Here is a 21,170-nt window from a genome sequence, read left to right as displayed (position 1 = left end):
GTGTTCTTTCAAGTTCATGCATAAAAGTCCTCTGGTTCCATCTCAGTGACAGTGTTACTTCATTGTACAGATGCTTTCACTGTCTCCTAGGTAAGTGACGAGCCCCTCAAGGTAAGCTCGTTAAGTAAGAACCCATCCGGCAAGCCAACAGTGGCCCTGGAACACCCATTTCCACTTGCACGTTTTACAAAGTTGCACCAGGTAGTTGCTTTCCCCACAAAGCTCCTGACAGACTGGAGGGCTGTGCTGGTGAGAGCTGGGATGCGCTCTCCACCCAAGTTTGCCTGACCAAGGCGCTAAGATACACCCCCTTACGTTTTCTAAAACCCTTTCACATATATGTGTGCCTGATCTTGTTCTGGGACCCTCCTGAGGATAACAGAGCAAACACTCCATAACTTAGTTTACAGATGAGGAAACAAGAGTGTGCTAACTAGGTGACTTGTCCCAAGGTCATGTTGAGCCCCCCAGAGCCTGCGTCCAGCTGGATGGGTCTTCCATTACAGGAATCCAGCGAAGTGCATGCAGAGTCGAGGTTACAGCAGAGACAAGGACAGACTTTCATTTTATTCTCCCTCATTCTCCCCGGCCACTAAATGTGTCTCTATTGCTACTTCCTCATGGTGTTGAAAGCCTATGGGGGCAGGATGGAGTTATATAAATGCCAACTCAGTGGTCCCCTGGAAATGGGGGTTAGGGATAGTCATCTCAACCGCTCAGGGAGAAGACCCAATTAAATTAATCAATTCAGGCAGTCAGTCAGTCAACAAACTCCAAGTGCCTGCCCTGACCTAAGTGCTTGACAAGAACGGACAAGATGTGAAATCCCCACCCTGATATCTCACAGCTTAGATAGATAAGAAAAAGTGCCAGAACCCCTCCTCTGCTTTTACTGTACCCACAGTACTGTTAAATTAGCTATGAAATTAAAGGGTAATATTTTGTGAAGCTGTGCATAGGTCTATCCTATGCCACCTACCTATCAGCAGAAATTTGCCATTGTGGCTCCACACTCTATTGGTTTTGTGACACAAACCAACAACTGTCAATATCTACAGTGAATACAAAGTAATGAGCAGTAACTTCTTTGTTTTTCCTTTCTATTCTATTCTTTCCTTATTCTTTGCAAGCTGACCAAAGACAATTCAAGATCTGACTGCTCTAGAAACAGCTCAAGTAATAAAACACCTTCAGAATAGGTGTACTGTATCGCATCCCAGTGGCTGCTTGAAGGATCATACACATTTGGGGATAGTGACAAAATACTTACTGAAAATACATTATAAAGTCATGTCTTTGGTTACCAAACTCTGGAAATGGATCAAGATTTTAAAAAAAAATTTTCATTTAAAAAGTCATTTCATTAAAAAACTATTTGAATTAACACCCCACTTGTATTTCTAGGGCAACCTTATTTACTAAAATAAAGGGGCCTAAGTGAGCAGCCTCTTTCCACCGCCTCACCTTACCTGTTATACATATACACGTGGACCCGGCTGGCCTGGAGTGCTGAGTCCAGGTGTTGGCGGAGCGCTTCTGTGGTCAGGACGTTAGCACCTTCTTCTTTCGGGGTCTGGATCATGAGTTGAGGATTAAACATAGCCTCTTCTCCAATCTTCTGGCGAGTATAATTTAATTCACGACTTACTCGTCCACCAACTGATAAACATGTATGGGTTTCAATTAGAACAGCAAAATCCCCACCTTTTCAGGTTCTATGTGCTACCTTTTTGAGAAGCAGAGGATACATGATAAACTCTGGTTATGAAAGTGTGGGGCTGATGTTTGAGGAGTAACAGTCACATGGCTGTTATCAGGATGTTTAACTTACCAATCTATATATATATAAAAACCTAAGAGACTGTTCAACCGGTAGCTATGACGCACACTGACCACCAGGGGGCAGATGCCCAACGCACAGGCATGATAACATGGAACAGACTGATGAATCTCAGAGGGAAGGGTGGAGGGGAGAGGGCAGGAAGAGATTAACCAAAGATCTTATTTGCATACTAGAGGCCTGGTGCATGGATTCATGCACCAGTGGGGTCCCTCAGCCTGGCCTGCGGGGATCAGGCTGAAACCAGCAGTCCAACATCCCGAGGGGTCCCAGATTGCAAGAGGGCACAGGCCAGGCCGAGGGACCACACCAGTGCACGAATCTGTGCACCGGGCCTCTAATAAACATAAAAAATATTTGCTAAACCCATGAAGGACTGTTGTCACATGCACGAACCTAATGCATGGGTGCTTTGTGCACCTTCTAACTACTGCACTGTTGTGCAAAGAGGGGAGAGGCCAGAAAACTCAGACACCTTTTCCTTGCAGACCAGACCAGATACCACTGTTACAATTTCTTTCACTTGTATAAACAAGGTGCCCCCACAGCACATTTCAAGATAAATGGCTTTAATTTACACTCTTCTCCTAAATAATCTGGCAAAGGTAACAAGGAAATGTTTCTCCTTGTGGAAAAAGAAACAAAGAAAGGTGACAAACTGTATTCAGCATAAAACTTGCCAGGAGAAGATGAATAATGGGATTCACGTCAGATGCACATGGGAAACCCCACTGGAGAGGAACCAAATGTGTCAGCCAGAGCTGTCAGGGGCAGGCCCTGGAACCCAGTTCCCTCAGACTCACCTGGTCAGCATCCAGAAAACACAGGTGCCAGGCTGAGCCGCCTCGGGCGGGCAGCCTGTGTTCTGGGAGCTCCCAGATAATTCTGAACGTGCTGAGGAAGCCCGAACCCCGGCCCCAGCACCAAGCCTGCACTCTAGTAGGCCAGCCAAAGCTGGGCATGCGAGACGCCAGCGCAGCTGGGCTCAAGTGGTGCTGTTGCCGCAAACTCCTTTTGTCTTTTCCTCAGGCCCTACGTTGTGGTTTTAGAAGAAGCCAAGCTGAGAATGCTGCACCTGGCTGGGAGGTATGGAGGGAGGGGAGGGCTGAGGTGAAGCTCTGGAGGGAGCTGTGATCCCATGCAGTCAAGGGGAAGGGGCTGGGAGGAGCAGCAAACAGAATCCTAGAGCACCCTGACCCCACACACTCCAGGCCCACAGTGAGCCTGCAAGCTCCTGAAGGTACTGACGGTGAGTGCTTGCCCAGGGGCAGGCCTGCGGCTACTCTGGTGAAGGAGCCTCGGCGATCACTGCAGTTTTCCCACGAGGAGGAATCCTTTTTCTTGAAGTTTAGTATTCAAGGACATAAACATTTGGTTTGGGCAAGTAAATAAGTACTGGGAACTGTGGGTTGTTTCATTCTCTTGGCATATTTTATAAACAAGGGGGCAGGCTAAAAAGCAAATAATGCCCTCATTAGGAAAACTAGTCCAGATCCACAGACTGGGGGGATTTGTGCATATGGCCCAGGCCACCTTGGAATGTGTGAGGTGAGGCTGGACGCGAACAGACGGTGTGTATCAGAGAGGAAGAGGGGAAAGGGGAAAGGGGAAGGGGAGAGAAGGGGGAAAAGACAGAGGGAAATGATCAATTGGCCACAAAAAGAGTTAAGACTCCACAGGCAGAACTTTGACAAATGCCCTGGGGAGTTAGGGAGGAGCTTGCAATCAATTTGACATTCCAGAAAGACCACAGGAAAACATAGGAAACAGCCTGCGATGCAGGATAAAGGTACAGAATGCCACAGGCCCTTTCCAGGAGGCTCCGGAACGCTGCCCTCGGTCATGGTGAGGGCTGCCTGCAGCCAGGCTCTGATTGGCTCCTCGGGCAGAGATTGCAATGCTTGTCTTTAACCAATTAGCTAGTGGGCTGAATTACACGCCATCCTACCTTCTCTAGAGACAGAAAAGTAGTTTGAGGCTAAAAAGTCAATTATTAGCCCAGAGCCCTCTGAAAGGTGACAGCACACCCAGGAGCTCTAGTCAGCCTTTTAGAAGAAGCTCGGCTGCTTCCCTTGCCTGGCTCTGACACCAGGGCCCCACACCCTGCATCATGAAGGTCTCCTCCTGCCTCCTCAGGCACTGCCTAGCAAACCATTTCGTCTGCTTACAAAAGTCACACTTCCTTTACCTTTATTGAAGCTTAAAACGTCAGGTGAATGACGACAGTGAGGTAACAACAAACAAAACCAGAGCAGGAGCCCAGGCCTGTACCCCCTTAGCAGAGCAGCGGCCTGGGGTCACGGTCAGTAAGGTAGGGACCCAAGGGAGGGGCGCCCACGAGGATGACGGGATGCAAGGTCCCAGCCACTGGGGACTCCGACTACACTCTTCCAGGCCAGTCTCAGACTAGAGCAATTACTTTATCGCAGGGGTCTTCAGAAATGATGCTATTTCCTACCAGGGGCTCCATAACATCACCTTTTTAGATGTTTTAAGATAGATGTGTTAATAAAGGCGTATATTTTCAGGTGTCTGGGATTGAAAACCTTTTTGCTCTTCCATCTCGATGCTCAAGTGATAAATACGAATATTTGGCTAACGTGACAACCAGTTTCAACCAAGATAAGACTATCATCACGGGTGGAATGAGCAACTAGAGCTGAAAGACCCTGAATTCTAAAGTTTCCTCAACCACCTATGCTGTTTCCTACTTTTGAGCATTGTTAAATTCCATTTATTTTTGCACATGACATGGCCACATTTTACTTATCATTTCATCTTATAGTTGACTAAATAAGAATTTTTTGCAAAGTTATTCAGTAATTTATAAAAAGTCTAGTTGACACCCACTTTACTTGACAAATGGCCGTAACCATTCATTCATCTGCCAACCACTGGGGTGTGTGTGCTATAAGCTAAGCCGTAGGGTGCCATGGTGGGTGGAACCAGTGTGTTCTCTGCTCCAAGAGGCTGGCTGGCCCACGAGGCAGACAGGCATCTGACAAGCAATGCAGTAACATAATCTCCTGGCACAACACGGGCCGAGGAGGAAATGAAAGTGAGGCGGGGATGCCTTCTGAGTTACTAGGTGGTGGGGAGGGGCAGGCCACGTCCCAAGGAGTGGCCCGGGAAGACCTGAAAGGAAGTAACTTTGAAGAGCGAGGGGACCAGTGTTCTGGGCAGAAGAACTGGCAATGGCAAGGCTGCGTAGGTTCGGCTTTTGCAGGGAGAGAAAGGAGGTGAGTGTGGCTGGCCCCTGCAACACCATGATAATGTCCTTCACTTGGCTGCAACGGCTCCTTCTCCGGTGTGCCCGTGTCACAGACTGCACAGCATTCCCATGCTCTTACACTGGTATTCGCCTCGAGGCGCTCTGGAACAAGCTACCAGACACGGAAACCCCTCGGGGCAGAGCAATGTTATGGACTCATCTGACTTGCTACCCCAACACATGCTCCTCTCCTAAATCACAGCAGAGTGGCAGCCAGAGGGCTCCTCATGTTGCTGGCTTTTTTGTCATGCACCCATGTGAAGCTTGGCTCTCAGAAAGCCCCACAGACCCCATTTCAAGCGACTGATATTACACGTGTGATCTGGGGGAAATGGTTTTCTTCTCTTCCCATTTTCCAGGTCAAAGCCCCTCGCTCTTATTTGTAAAATAATTGAATGTTCATGAAATATTACATAGTTATTTTTCACTACTGAGCAGAACGAACCATGAGATCTAGTATTTGTGATGTAGATGTAGGAATACTGACAGCCATGTGAACAGCCATTATTGCCGTTGTAGTGGTTTGTGGGGAATGTTCAGCCACTTCCCTTTTGGAGGTTTATCTCTGTTTCTTAAATTTTCTAAAATGTATAATTAAAGACTTCCATGTGACAAGAGAAAAATAAATATGAAGCTACTTGGTAGGAGTCTGAATTAAAAAAAAAAAAGCTCTATACAAAAATAACATGCATCTCTATAATGTCCTGAGTCCTCATAGTCTTTTCCTTCTCCAATAAAATAACAACCAACCTCTTTGAACAAGGCTCAGAAAAACATGTTGCCTCAGGATCCTGGGACACAAAATAACCTTTATACTTGTGTGGTATTTCCCACTTGCAAAGCACTTTCACACTCATTATTTACTTATTGATAAACATGTTGCTCAGTGTCACTCCCCCATAAACTGGGACACCCTGGACTGAGCAGGTGATGAGAAGGGGAACCAGAAGTCCGGGGTTCTGAGTCCCAGCCCTGCCACCAGTGGCACTGAGATTTGGAATGAGCCCACAATACTGTTAATCCACAGTAACCTTCTCTGTTAAAATGGAATAAAAATGCTACTACTAACCTCATAGGATTGACAGTAATGTGAAATTTCCCAAGCCCTTAACCAGTAGCTGAGTAGGCATCCATTCATTCATTCATTCATCGCTGGGTGTGTATCAGCACCCAATGACAGAGGAGAACGTGTAGCTGCAGAGTTTGGGTGACTACAGAGTTGGCTGCCCAGACAACAGGAGGCAGAACCAACCCTTTAACCCCGAGTCCAACTGCCTTTCAAGCCTCGCGGCCTCTGAGCACCAGCTGAGGATACAAGCCTGGGAGCACCAAACCCCATGCACCAGACAGAGCCAGTTCACGGCTAGAGCTCTCAGGATGCGGGACCGTGTTACCCAGGGCGCATGATTGGTATCTTTCTTTAAAAGGCAACAACATTGCATCGAGATTTCCCAACATCCCCGAGGAGATCCAGTTTTGTCAGTAGAGCCCCATGGACGGCCGTGGTCAGGCCCCATTTTCTTCCTGGTCCCAGAGGGGCAGAGAGATGAGGGCCCAGGGAACAAGCAGCCCTATACCTCTTTGTCTGCAAATTCCACCGTTTGGTTCTCCAGAAAGCTGAGGTTCAAACCAGTTCTTCAAAAGAGCTGGGTAAAAGAGCATTGCTTCTGCAAAGTTCTTGATCAAGCTCTGTGGATCCTTCCCTCCCCGAAGCAAACCAAGCACAGTTTTCCAAGGCGAAGAAGGGCCAGCACAGGTGAGAAACCATTCCACGCTGGGGGCCACAGCTGGGCCCACGCTATTCCGATCTGTGGTGAGTGAGCCAAAGACACCCCCTTCATGGAGTCCGCTTGCTGTCTCATCCCTTGCCTCAGCATTCTGCACAGGCTTAATACACGCCTGTGGCATTCATGCAAAAAAGCTTTGCGCAAAAGCTTATTGTGATCCACAAAAAGATAATCTGGGCGACCAACCAAAGTGTTTTTCCGCTACCCACTCACCTCGGCTCACCAGGCTCGCCGGGGCACACTCAGGGTGTCGGATGAATAAATGAATGAACAGCCTCAACACAGAGAGAGCCTTGGGAACAGGCAGTCATCTGTATAAGATATTAATGCTCCTCAAAGCCTCAAAAAGTCAATCAGTCAAAACAAATGACCCTTTCAGCCTGAAAAGTACCCACTCGGAGTCCAATTAGGAAAACAGGTCTGTGTATATGCAAGCGTAGCATTTGCATTTGATTAATCCCATGAATTATCGAACAAACGCTAGAGATCCCCACCCCCCTTTAGTTACTTCTGGTCCCTCTTTCAATGTTGCGATTAGTTATTATGAGGGTGGAAAAAAAGTACCCATCTCTAAAAGGGTGTAACTGCAAAATTATGAACACCAGCTCATTTTCTAACTTGAAAAAAAAAAAAAAAAGAAGATTCAGTAATTTGGGCAATTGGCTGAAAACTCCTAGGCTTGAGTTTTAGTCACTTTTCCACCCATCTCTTTTATTCATGACTAGCCAACTGCTGCTTAAGCTCTGGGCTGTTTTTCTCCTTGTGGGATTGTGCCCTTGGGTGTTGCCATGGGAAAATGCTAAAATCAGATAGCCCAGAGAGAATGTGCCTTCATGAAGGGAGGCCAGTGAGATGAAAACCACAAAAACAAGACAAAAAGCAGGACACGTCCCTACCCCTCCCCAGAGCCAAGGGGTAGGGGTGGGGAGGGGGAGTGCAGAAGTCGCTGGAGGCTCCTTTGGAGCATACGTCTGCTGCAAGACCCCACAACAGCTGTTTGTGGTGCCATCTGTTGCAGCTCAGCCTGCTTCCTCTGAATGGCCTTCCCTGGAGCCAACCGCTCGCCCTGTCGGACACGATCAGGTCACCCCAGCACTCTGCCCAGACTGGACCTGCTGCCTGCCACAGTCCCCCTCACCTCCCAGTATTTCTTACAGGGCCACCAGCTCCCAAAGCAACACTGTGTCTGTCAGGAGGCCCATTAGTGGCTGGCTGTGCGAATGAGGGCTGCGGTCAACCCCGCCTAAGACAGGCGGAGTGAAACCACAGCCTGCAGACCCAAGGTGCCCCTGGCTGCGGGCAGGACACAGCGGAGTAGAGCTCTGCTCTAGCCTCGATGCGTACCTGCCCCGCTGTGGACTGTCCCAGGTCCTACCACGATTTCACCTCACTGTTCAAGGGCTGAAAAGCCTGCAGATGCAAACCTAAGCCCTGTCTTTCTGAGGAGCTGAGCAAGCCCAGGAGGGTCCTGCACACAGCCGGCATGCTCTGAGGGAATGCTGAACCAGGAAGCAGCACCCAGGGACCAAAGACAGCATGCAATTATCAAGTCCTCAGTTTTTAGTTAAGGCCTGCTGAAGTCTCCACCAAAAAAATAACAGAAAACAAGCCAAGAACAACAACAAAACCCAGGGCTTGTGTGGCAGTGGGCTCCCTCACAGCATTCAGGCTGATGCATAAAATTAACCCCAGTTCCCTTTTCCATGTCTGTGGGACTGACATCACCTCTCCTCTCTGCTCTCAACAGTCTTCTTGCCATTGTCCTGCCTGGGCTCTTTGCACTGGCCTCCTCCTTGTGTGTGAAGAGGGAGGAGACAATGCAAGTCCCCACCTTCCAGTGCAGGCTCCTGCCCTGGGAAACACCAGGGGCACCTGATTTATCTCCCACGAGGGATCCTTCCCTCTGCATCTGTGTGGGAGACGCCCGTCACTGGGGCCATTTTCATGATTTTGTTGCCATTGGGATTAGCTGGATTAGGGGCTGATGCATAAGGACCCCTTGGTGTAGTGCGGAAGTTTCATCACCAGGTCAGTGGGGGTGTGAACTATATGCTGTCACCACCACACCTTACAGCCACCAACCAAAAGGGAGGCGGGGGGCTGATGGGGACATGGCAGGAAAAAAATGCTTCAAGTGCAAAAATGCTTGAACTCATCATAGCAATAAATCCCCCCATTGTGCATTTCCAAGGGCATGAGCCATTCAAGACTGTCCTCTTCTCAAACAAGAAACCTGTGGTTCCTTTCGTATCTAATGGGTCTAGCGGTGGTGGGTGGACTGGTGAGCAGAGCTGCCACAAGCACGAAGAAACTTCGAGCCCTCTGCCCAAACCAGTTAAGCAGTTTGGGAAGAGTCACTCTATTGGAACCTTAACAGGTTCCAAGGTGAACTAACTCCTCCTCTGATGGCTGTTCCCATTCTTCTAAAGGACAAGCACTACCCCATCCAGTGGGGGGCCCCCTCCCCTTTCCTCTGAAGGAAAACAATGGGGGCAGGAGTAGTGAAGGGAATGGGGGCAGGGGGCAGGGGGCAGGAGGATGGAGAGAAAAACAGAAGTGCAACTCTTCAAGTTGTCCTCCCAGAAACCATTGGGCCTGTTCACCTACCCAGAGCCTCCCATCCTGGTCACTGTTCATGTGGACCCTGCATGAAGCAAAACAATTTGTAGGGAAAGTAATGGGATTTCTGCGAGTGTGTGCCAGTGTGTGTTTTATAGGACAGTCTCTCTTGCACAGAACTGGGCTGTTCCATCAAAGCCGTATCTGTTATACTTCTGTCTTTCTCTTCTGTTTGGCGTATTCACCAACGAGAGAAAAGGAGGTAAGCTCTGGGGGCCCTGACCTGCAGCTGGAACACAATACTTTCGCACAGCCCTGCCGACCCCTGACATAAATTTTACACCGCAGCTGGCATTTACACACTCAGCATTACCATATGTATAGCTGCTCAGTGCTAATTATGCTAATCACCTGTCTAACTCGCTGCTGCGAAAAATGGTTGTATTTAGCAGTCCAGTGCCTACCAATGCAGCTTACTGTGTGGCTGAAATGTACATTCAGCCGGCCCTGAATGGTAAGATTTTTCCACGTTGCTGGCTACATTCAGGCCTCAGAAAAATTTATTCAAGTCAACTGGTTTCGGTCCGCAACAAAAAAGTTACGAGAAAAAAGTGAGTGTGTTCTTGCCCTAACATTCTGGATCTGCTTGCAAGCAAAATGATAAATCAATTGGTGTGGGAAACAAAAAGGGAGAGAGATTTCTTTTGGGAGCCATGTGAAACTGTAGCCTATTTTTTTAAAAAAAGGGGGGAGGAAAAAGGGGTCATCCTATTCCCCAAATCTCTAGAAAGAACAGTTAGTAGATATTTCGTCCTAATCCAAAGTCTCACAAATTGTAAGCTTTGTTTGCAAGTAAGCGAGGTATTAAACGTGTGCAATGATTTTTCTAGATCATGTGTGGACTGAAATGATGACATATTTATCATTTTTAAAACTTACCACAACAATGCATAAACTTCATGGGGAAGTAGTCAGGTAAGAGGAAAGCATTTCTTAGGCAGCTGGGGGAATTCTTTTGTTATTTTTTTCTCTTAAAAAGCCTCTATTTAAAAATACACATTTTGATATCTATATCTATTTTGTGAAGTTTTCTTATTTCCCCAGTAAAAGAGCAAAGGAAGTCAGGGAATGGGGTGGGAAGATGGGATAATCAAAAAAAAAAAAGTGGTGGTGGTGGGGAAAGTGTCAAGAAGCTTACACTTTCCTTAATCTCAAAATTCCTATTTTTATCATCACTGTTTCTCAAAGCAGTTTTCTGGAATCTCTGTATAGAACTGATTTCTTAAATCAGGATAACATTATTTCAGATTGTTGTAACAATTCCCCAAATTCAAACTGAAACCCATTTCCTCCTAACTCACAAAATACCTTCATATTAATTTTTAAAAACCCTGAATTTAGTCCATTTAAGAACTGCTTAGTGTTAGATGACCTGGATGTACAGATAATGTTTGGCATCCAATCTCCTTGGACTACTGGCAGCCCTGCCCTGTGATCTCCTGGAGGGGTGGCCCTACGTGCCCAGTTACTTCCTCACCTCCAAAAGATCATTATTAGATTCTTCACTTAAATTTAGAAACTGGAAGGCCATTTATTTTGCACCATATCTTGAGCTACTCCCCACCCCCACCCCCCAGTGCTACAAAACACCAGAGCAACTTTGTGATATATCTTGGGCTTACACACAGACTATTCACCAACCCAACAGGCTTTCTCAGACACAGGAGGGGGTGGGGAAGGAAGCTGGCCTCTCCTCCACTTGCTCTGCTCAACTTTCAACTTAACTCACAGCGGATGAAAAGGGTGATGCTCAAGGATGCTGCTAGGAAGTCAACAGCTTTCTTACTATCAGCGCCCCCACATTTGGTTCAACATTTGATATACTTATCTGACCCAAAGAAGCACCATTATCCAAGCCACATCTTGCTCGCTCTGGCATCCCTATTCAAGCTGCTTTTCTTTGCCAGTCCAAAGCATTAATTCATGTATGGTTCCAAACCTTGACTGTGCAGCCAAAACACCAACGACAGGGCCGTGTCGGCTCACTGCAGAGCAGAGGGCTTACCCCTCGTTCCCCGCCCCCCTCCCCCCCACACACAACCTCTCTGTCTTCTTAAATAGGAGATAGACCACCCTGCTCATGGCACAGAGCAGTGTTTACATTGCAGTACTTGACTGTGTAATACATCTGGCATTTTTGGGCAGGATTCCTGAGCTAGGGGCCAGAAACCCTTAAGCAAGGACTGGGGTGGGGGTGGGGGGATCATGCACATTGACTTAACAAAGCCCACTTCCAGTTCCTTCTGCTTACTTTTGTAACACGTTTCACCAGTAACTGAAAGCTATCTTGCTTGATAAATTGGGAAAATCTGTTTCTGTTAATTACCCTAACCAACCGTGAAAAGTCTCTGGCATGGAGACTTGCTCACACTGGCTTCCCCATCATAACCAGTTGATGTTTGGGGACCCACATGCAGTGTGGACTATGTGGGCAACTCACACCAGGGTTACTGGGCTAGGAATAAGGTCCTGACTCTACATTATAAATCTCTCCAACAACAAACTTGTCATTCATTAGCAGGTACCTGACTGCCCACCAACGATACAGTTTCCCTAACACATGACAGCTGTTTTTCCAACCATACTCGAAACCCAAATATAACAAAATAGTCATGGTCTTGAAGTGATTGAGACCAGGATGCAACTCCTAAAAATCTCCACGGCGGTCAAGCAGTTTCTTGGTGGCAGCATTCTACTGTTCTGGAAGGCTAATTATTTCTGTGAAACTTAAGATACTAGTACATGCAAGAAAAGACATTGCAGTGTCAAGGAAAAAACAACGCTAAATCCAATTTAAGAGGAAAAATCCAGTTATTATCCTAAAGCACCCAGATTCAGAGTGTGAAAGCAAAGAACAAGCAATACAGTTATTTACATTTTGATAACCTTGATACCTGTGTACAGTCCAGGGAGGCTGCTGGCGAGAAACCCCCAGGAGCTCCCTCCTTCACAAGCAAAGCCCTCCTCCCCAGGACTCCATGTGGAACGGACCATCAAACGCTGTGCAGTTGGCCAAAATGTGGTTGCGGAAGCCTGCCCTCTTCATCTCTGAGCAAGCTCCGTGCTCCCTATGGCTGTGGCGGGAGTTCCACTCAGGAAAGTCTGGCTCAGAATATGCGTGTGGAAGTTTCACTAACCATCTCAGAACCGCTAGGGGGACCGGGGCTTCCATATTCCATATGACACAGGAAGCGCAGGGGACCGACACTGACGTCACACTCCACTCATCAGTGGAGTCTACATTTCCCTCGAAGTTCATAAAAATGCCACGACTCTTCAATGGGGGAGGCACATCTTCTGCTGACAAGACCCCATCGAAGAGGATAGTCTTGGAAACAGCCCTCACTAAGGTCAGAGCTCCAACGATGCACATGGTAGTTAGCTCTGCATCGAAGAGGGCTGAAACATTCAGAATTCCCTGCCAGTGTGTGACTAACAGGATCTACCACCATTGCAGACTTGACACTAGTCACTCCTGAGATCTACTGGGAGGAAATGAGTTGGGCAGCTTAGGAGAAGGTGCGTAGAAGAAGGGTTGGGAGGGAGAGGGAGAGAAGGGAGGGCAGAGGTGAAGATGAGCAAAGGGATAGACAGTGAGGGGTAAGGGAGGAGGAAGCAAGCAGAAGGGGGTTCTGAGAGTCAGGGAGGGGCCAAGGACATAGTGTCACAGTAATAGAATCATATGGGTATGACCATTATTTGGGGATGTTACACACAGCTGGACCTCTCTCAACTCCCCCCCCTCCAAATATTGTCAAAATAGTGGTACATTAAAATACTATATTTCTGCAAAATGGCCTATATTAAAATCTGCTCCCCGGCTGGGGGAAGGTCAATGGGGGGAAAAAAGGAGATATATGTACTACTATATGTAATACTTTAAACAATAAAATTTAAAAAATTAATTTAAAAAAATCTGCTTCCCTTTAAAGTAATTTAAAGGTATTTCCATACTAGCTTTAAAAGCCAAAACAAACAAACCAACCAACCACATTTAAAATCACACACACACTCACCCACATACCTACCTGCCCCAGAACAGACTACACTCTCCAGTGGCTCAATCTGGGCAGACCGCTGCCCCCAACAAAATGGGGCAGCAACAAAAGCAGCCCTTCTCCTGAACTGTGAGCCCCCCAACTCAAGAAGGGCTGACAAGTTACAGCTCGGCCTGGGTGGACAGAGCTCTGGGGTCACAGGGAGGTCAGCTTTGAAGGAGAAAGCCCAATGAAATATAAACATGGCATTGTGGAAACCAGACAAATCTCCCATAGCTTGTCCAGCCAGCACTAATCTAGCCATCAGCTGTGGCGCATAATCCAAACAAACGGATCCGGCAGTTCGTACATCTGGAAGCTGTCATCCTCAGGGGCCTCCAAGTGGCGCTACATGCATCTGAAACACCCCTTCGCCCAGTTTGGCTTCTAACCTTGTTGGAGGTGAGGAGTGGAAGGCAGCAGAGACGGAGAGAGGGAGGACTCATAGGGCCAGCTGCCCTGGGAGAAGGCACCTGAGGCTCTTTGTTACTTTTAAATCCATTATTGTTTTAAACACTTTTCTCCAGCTAGGAAAGAAACACCACAACTGCTTCTACCTGTGTGTGCGCGCCCACTATTGGAATTTAATCAGTAAACACAGTCTTAGTTTGTAAACGTGCACAGGGAAGCGAGGAGTAGAAAGGAGGTGCAATGCCTTCTGTCTTTCTGTCCACTGTGAGATTCACCTACACGGACAGGCCTCGTGGCCAGAAACTGGGTGATCGCCTAGGAGAGGGCAGTGAACGCAGAACCCATCCCACCTCTTCCTGGCGGACTCAGTCCCTCTGGCTGTGCTGCGGAAAGCACCTGGGCAAGCGTGGTTTGTGATAGGAACATCTGGAGAACTAGACCACCAACGCGCTAATCATGTGCCGTGTGGACTTCCGGGGAAAAAAAGCTGTAATTTCAATATGAACAAAATCCAGAGATGTCTTTTATTGCTTTTTACAAAGTCACCTCCATACCAAAACCCTTCAGCCTGCTGGAGCTGAAATGCAACAAGGTCTATCTGGCAAAATTAAGTCACCTGAGGAAAAAGTACTCGAATATACATTTCTTTCTTTCTTCCGTGGCTGCCCTACCCCCAACTTGTCATGGTGTTTATTTGACTTTTAATGCAATCTAAGAAAACACAGGAATTTTAAATTAGGATGAAAAACATTAGTTACCTGGGTCAGTAAATGTGGGGATGAGAGAGTACCTTACAAAATAAAATTATTGCGTGTGTCAAGTCCATGCATTTGCAGTTGCAGCTCCATCATAATAAAAGCCTTCCATCTGCAAAGCATGGCTCTTCCAATTGGAATCTGTTATCTAAACCAGTGGTTCTAAATCAGGGTGATATTGTGCATCGTCAACCTCCCCCCCCCTCCCACACACACACTCCAATGACCAGAAATAATTTTGATTATCACACTAGGAGGGTGCAGCTGCATCTGGTGGGTAGAGGCTAGGGATGCTGCTACAAGGCACAGGAAGGCCCCACATGAGAATTAAGCAGCCCAAAAGGTCAGCAGTGAAAAACCTTGTTCTATCTAAGCGGAAAGGATGGTGAGGCTCAGTTATCTCCTACAACTGCCAAGAACACGGAAGGCAGAATGCTAGCACGGACGTATGAACTTGAGAGCACTCATAAACCTCAAGCAGCCTTTTAAAAAATTCTCTCTTTAAAAAAAAAAAAAAATCAAAGCTATTCCTCCCTTGATGCTGGCCTCCGGAGATGTTAATAAACAAACACAAAGCAATATGGATTCATTTCAAGTTTGTTCCCTTTTGTAGGAAAGAAAGCTAGGGGCTGGGCAAGCTTTGAGAAAAAAACCAAGAAGTTCAAACATATAAATGGACATTCTGTCACTGGGATATCACGACAACAAACTTGAATCTGAGAGAAGGTTGGAGTGGAGGGGGTAGATATTAAGGGAGACAGGAGGATAAAAGTGCTAAGCGAAAATGAAAGCCAACAGAGAAATGGGCAAGACTAAAAATAAAGCATTTTCCTTCCGTGCCCACAAGGGTGAGATCCAGGTGAAGTGCCTTGGTACCAGGGAGGGCACCGGAGGGCCAAAATGCTAGTGCAAATCATATAAGACAGGCAAAGATTGGGGAGGCGGGGGGAAGCTGGCAGCCTCCCAACCAAAAGCCCTACACACATCAAAGACCTTCCTGCCAGAAGTCTGGGCCTTCATCCTTCAGGCTTCCTACCTCACCTGATGTTCCCACCAAAAGCAAGCACTGGCAGTTCTCTTGGCGGCCACACCTCTGAGCCCTGAGCCTTTACCCATGCTGTTCCTTCAGCCTGGAATGCCCCATGACCCCCAACTCTCCAACCTCTATGCTTGTCTCAGGCCCTCCCCTCGGGGCTGTCCTGCCATCTTGCCGCTGGTCTGTATGCCGGCTGGGGTGGTACCTCGAGGGCAGGGACTGTGTTCTTTAGAGCTTCATGCAGTGCCCAGAAAGGAGCAAGCACTGAGAATACATGCTCAGTGGATGTTTTTATTTTTGAATAGCAATTAGCCTCTCCCTGGCCCTGCTGGTATGTGTTTGCATAACAGCAGATGTCCACTATATCATTCCACATATTCTTTTTTGTTGGTGGTGTTAATCTTCACCCGAGGATATTTTTCCTCATTGATTTTTAGAGAGTGGAAGGAAGGGGGAGAGGCAGAGGGAGATAAACAATGGTGTGAGAGAGACACATCGATTGGTTGCTGGGGATTGAGCCTGCAACTAAGGTACATGCCCTTGACCAGAATCGAACCCACAACCCTTCAGTCTGTGGACAGACACTCTAACCATTGAGCAAACCAGCCAGGGCTCCACATATTCTAAACTTCAGGACTCCATTCACAAGTGAGCTAGATTTGACATTTTTTACTCGACCTAAGATTCAAACTAATGTATACTGACACTTTCTTAAAAGGCAATCATTTTATGAACATTTGAACAACAGAATCAAATTCTCATCACCAATGCCATGAAAGAAATTGAGGCACCTTCCTTATCTAGCTTACACTGGTCTGCACATAGCAGCCAATGTATGACACTGTCTTTATAAAGCCACATCTTCCCAGCATGCTAAACAAGGCATGAAAGTGAAATCAAAGGAGACCTTTAATTTGCTGGCTACATTAAAAAGATAACATTATTTTGGCAGCTATATGAATGCATGTAGTAAGTCTATGTGCACACACAAACACAGAGGCAAGCGGAGATCTACCTACCATCTATCTATCTGTTACCTATATACAGGGGAGGGCAAAGTAGGTTTGAATTCAACCACCTGGGAGGCAGTGGGGCTGACCCAAGCAGGTCACTGAAATTTAGCTTTGCTTACTGATTTCCAAAGACTACAAGAATGTGTCAATAATGAAGCAATTTGAGCACTTACGAGATTGTATCTAAGGGCACTGTGCCATTATGACATTATTTTGAGTTAATAAAGCTATTATAATACTCATAACCTGCACATCTTTTTCCATATGAACAACTGTAAACCCACTTTTGCCCACATTTTACATGTATGCATTTGTATGTAGACATACATATGCCTCCAGCTGCCTGTCGGTGGGTATACATCTGTGTATATATACATGGCTTTTTTTTAAATCACAGAAAAAAAGAGCTTTTTCCAAACTGTCCCTCAGCATTCCTCTTCCCCTAAAATCTCTTATGCTTTCTTTTCTTCTGTTGCTTTTTAACCATGGAAACACACAACCTCCATCACTTGGTTTATTTTGTGTGGTAGCCAGCACCCTGTTTGTACCCAGAACATTTACAGTTCCTGTTAAGAAAATACCATCTAACAGACTTCTTTGCTGACAGTGACGAAGAATTTAAGAGCTTAAAATGCAAAATTAACTTAAATTCTGAGTTTGCTACTCATTTTAATTTACTGCAGTGTAAGACAGCAAGGCACTCTTCCCCCTGAAAGCAAAGGCTCCCACTACTTACTGTCGACATGAACAGCAAGCTCACTACATCACAAACAAAACCTCTACTTTGAATTTAAATTAAGATTATAAAATGGTATGGTGGCCTCCCTGGTTGGGTTTACTTGCATTTATCAAACGGTTGCTTCCTCTACAGGGGAAAAATCTAGCACACAGTGAATGAGTGAATGAATGACAAATCGAGGTCAAGGCAACAGGAGACCAAGTTGACTTAAGTCAGTGATTTCCAACAGGTGTGCCACAAGAATTTTTAAAACGTGGAATACCTGACTATTTAGTCAGGGGCACTGACCTCTTTTCCCTTAGACTGTCAAATAAAAATAAATGACAACAGCTGTCCGGTGTAAATGCCCTGTCTTGAACCATAAACATATAGGCCATATAACAGAGTTGCATCTTATTGGTCACGTCACATAATAAGGTTGTGTCAGACTGGTTAATTCTTGGTACTAGAAATCCTTATATACAAGTATAGGCACCTGATTTTTTCAAAAGTCATTTTGGAGCCTAAAAAAGGGTAGTAATTACTATCATATATATATATAAAATCAAAATTATATATAAACACACACACATATATGGTCAGATCGGCAAAAAAAAAAAAGATTTTCTGGTGTGCTGCATAATTTTAATTAGTTTATGAGATGAAAAACGTTGAAAATCGCTGACTCAAGTCATTAGTAGGCAAAGTGGTCATGGTGACATGGAGGATCCATAGTTTCTCAGATAAAAAGGACAATAATTCAGCTACCATATATAAAAGCATTACATAAACTATCATCTCACAAAAATAAATATAATAACTACTTTATTGAGTTGTAAGGCATGTGATAAAAATAAATGGTAATGGTAGTAGCTCAACAAGTGATAGTACTGTGTAGATAATATTTGATTGAAGAACCAATGAGCCACACTGAAACTGCCAAAACAGAAATGGGAAGGAAAACAGCTCAGAGGCCAAAAGGAGTTTCCTCTCAGGTGTGCCAGTCCCTAACACTCTCTTCGGAAGATAGAGCCAAAGCATGCTACTACTGCTCCTTCCAGGAACTGAATGAAATGTGTAATGCAGAAACATAGTTGCTTCTAGAAATATACAATGTTACCAAAATAAAACCACATTACTCCTCTTTAAATCTATTAAAGGTCTATTGAAAAGTCATCCTCAAAACGACAAAAAAGTAATCTTTTGTCACCAAAAACCAACACATTTTTTTGGCACACATGGTGGAATGTGAACATGTGGACAGAGCTGGGGGCCCCCTCTGTCCATCTCATCCCTTGCTTTGTCCTAGAACCTATGGTAGCTCCCCACAATCACAGTTCCAAACTACAGCCCTGCGGTCCAGGACCCACCTGAGCTATTGCACCCAATGGAGGGGGGTGGGGGGAGAGGGGAGCAGCGCACGAGCTTCTACTGCCATCTGTCCACTCAGTTTGGGCCTTTGCCTGACCCCTTTTTTGAGTTATGGCCTAGAGCTCCCTCCTTCATCCTCTCTCCCCCTCCAAATCGCTTTAATTTGCCTCACCACCTCCATCAAAGCTTTTCCTTTTTTTCATTGAACTTTCACGCCCACTTCAACTGTGAGCTCAAATTTAGTGCAAGTCCATTTAACCCTAGTAGTTTTAAGTGATGAATTTGTGCTCAGGGAGAGTCTCACAGGCTTCAGTGTCCCTGACAGTGCCTAGCACGGTGCTAGGGATGTTACAGACACTCAGAACATCATAGGTGGTCAATAAAACACTTCTTTCATCTACCTATGACAGCGAAGTGTTGCACTGAGGTAAATTACCCCATGGATTCAATCCAAATAACACTTCTGTATTCATTACCAAGCTACTTAAGGCAAGAATGTTTCCTGGTCTTAATTATTTGAACTATTATTTTAATTGTCACTTCGTAGCTAAAGGCTTCACCATATGTTTGCTAAACACTGAAGGCTGAATCTTCACAAACAAGGCAAAATTAACAAAATATTCTCCAAGGTTAGTTCTTCAACAGCATTCTGAAAGAGAGGGAGTACGCATGTAACTCAGGCTTCCAAATTTTGTCCTTGGTAGCTTTGGCTAGGAATGCTCCACATATTCTGGTTTGAAATATCTACATAATTACCTCAATCCCTCTCTCCCATCCCATTGTAAGAGAGCCAAGGCAGTGTTTAGGGGTTAAAGTGTTTCCAAAGAGCAAGACTGTTCGTTTCCAAAAAGAATTAAAAGACAACCAACAGACCTCCCCCGCCCCCCCCCCCCCCAACGAAAAACCTGTATCACCAGAAGAATGTAAAATGTTTCCGTGAGGGAGAGAGGGATCTATTTTAAATTTACGACTGCTTAAAAAGGCTTCAAGACACCCGCCTCCCCACCCCCCGCGCGCCCCAATTGAGGAATGCAGTTAAAAGACTGGCAGAACCCCTTGGAGAGCTCCTGTGGCCCCTCCCTCCAAACCCGGGTTCTTAAAACACATTTCTTCTTTCAGCCTGTAAAACCCAGCCTTCCCCCACCCCCGAGAATAATTCCATTTTAAAAGCCCCCACCCGCAAGGAAACATTAATCTACTTTGCAAACATGCGTTCCAGTCTGTGCTTTACAGTTTTTTTCCCAACTCCTTCCCCCTACCTCCCCGCTTTTTTTATACCTTGAGACAAATGTTTTTTTCCCCCAGAGTTGAAAGCCGTCCAAAAACAGGACCACACACGCCGCCGCCTCCGCAGGCCCGCGCTGCTCCCGCCCCCCACCCTCCCCTGCGCGGCGGCCGCTGCCGCCGGGGGCGCGCACACTCCCTCCAGCCCGAGGGGTGGCCTTTCTCTGCGCACCCCCTCCTTTCTCTTTGGACGCGGTGGGTGGGGTGGGGGAGGACGGAAGCCAAGGACCGGAGCCAAAAGCGGAGAGGCCTGCCTGAGGCCCCCTCTCGGGGCGCGGCGGAGGCGGGCAGCGGCGGCGGCTACAGGCCCCGCGGCCCCCGGCCGTGCAGTGGTCCGTCCCGCGGAGGCCCCGCGCCCCCGCCGGCCCGCCTCCACCGCTCTCTCCCACAACACCTAGCCCTGCGCGGCGCCCCGAGTAGATTACAGCGCGGCCTTTGTCAGGCGGGCCTGGCTCCGGGCCAGGCGCCCAAACAATCAATTCCCCCTGGTGCGGGCAAGGGGTTTTCTCTCGCCACCAGTGCTCTAGGTGTATGCTGGCAAATATCTTCATCAAGTGGGAGGAAGGGCAGGGGTCCGGATGGGGGCGGGAGGGCGCCGCTTCGGGCTCTTACCTTCCACCCAGAGCTCCTCCACGTTGGTCTCCAGGTTAGCTGCCTTTAATCCCACAGCGAAGGCCCCAAATATGAGGAGGCCCACAACCAAGAACTTGCCGCAGTTTTTTTGAATGTAACAACCCAGTTTAAATAAGAGTCTCTGAAACTTCGCTCTCAGCCACAGCGGCGCTTTCCGGCCAGTAGCTTTCCCCTGAGGATGAAGCAGAAAGGAGGAGTGGTGAGCGCCGGAGAGCCGCGGCCTGCGCGCCCACGCCCGCTTGCGCGCACCCGCCAGCGGATCCCGCGAAAGCCGTGGGGGATGCCCTCGAGGCTGGAACCCCCGCCCGCACGAGAGAACGCGAGCGGCGTGGGCGGGGGGTGGGCGACGGAGGACTAGGCATAAATCAAAGTCGGGCTGCAGCGTGGGAGTTGAA

The 21,170-nt window shown here is 47.1% G+C and overlaps 1 protein-coding gene across 3 annotated transcripts in view; it reads right to left on the bottom strand.

The window, feature by feature from the left end:
• The window catches only part of PTCH1 (patched 1), a 61,313-nt gene that overhangs the window by 38,366 nt on the left and 1,777 nt on the right, over nt 1-21,170 (bottom strand). For all 3 annotated transcript variants that reach the window (XM_080667751.1, XM_080667750.1, XM_080667752.1), the window contains exons 2-3: nt 20,755-20,947; nt 1,470-1,659 (exon numbers count right to left, since the gene is read on the bottom strand). In XM_080667751.1, the coding sequence (XP_080523877.1) occupies nt 1,470-1,659; nt 20,755-20,947 (383 nt within the window). The remainder of the gene's footprint in view (nt 1-1,469; nt 1,660-20,754; nt 20,948-21,170) is intronic.

The sequence above is a fragment of the Plecotus auritus genome (genome assembly GCF_963455305.1).
Source record: "Plecotus auritus genome assembly, chromosome: 5".
NCBI lineage: Eukaryota > Metazoa > Chordata > Mammalia > Chiroptera > Vespertilionidae > Plecotus > Plecotus auritus.
Note: the sequence above shows the minus strand (reverse complement) of the source record. Positions and strands in the feature narration are given on the sequence as shown.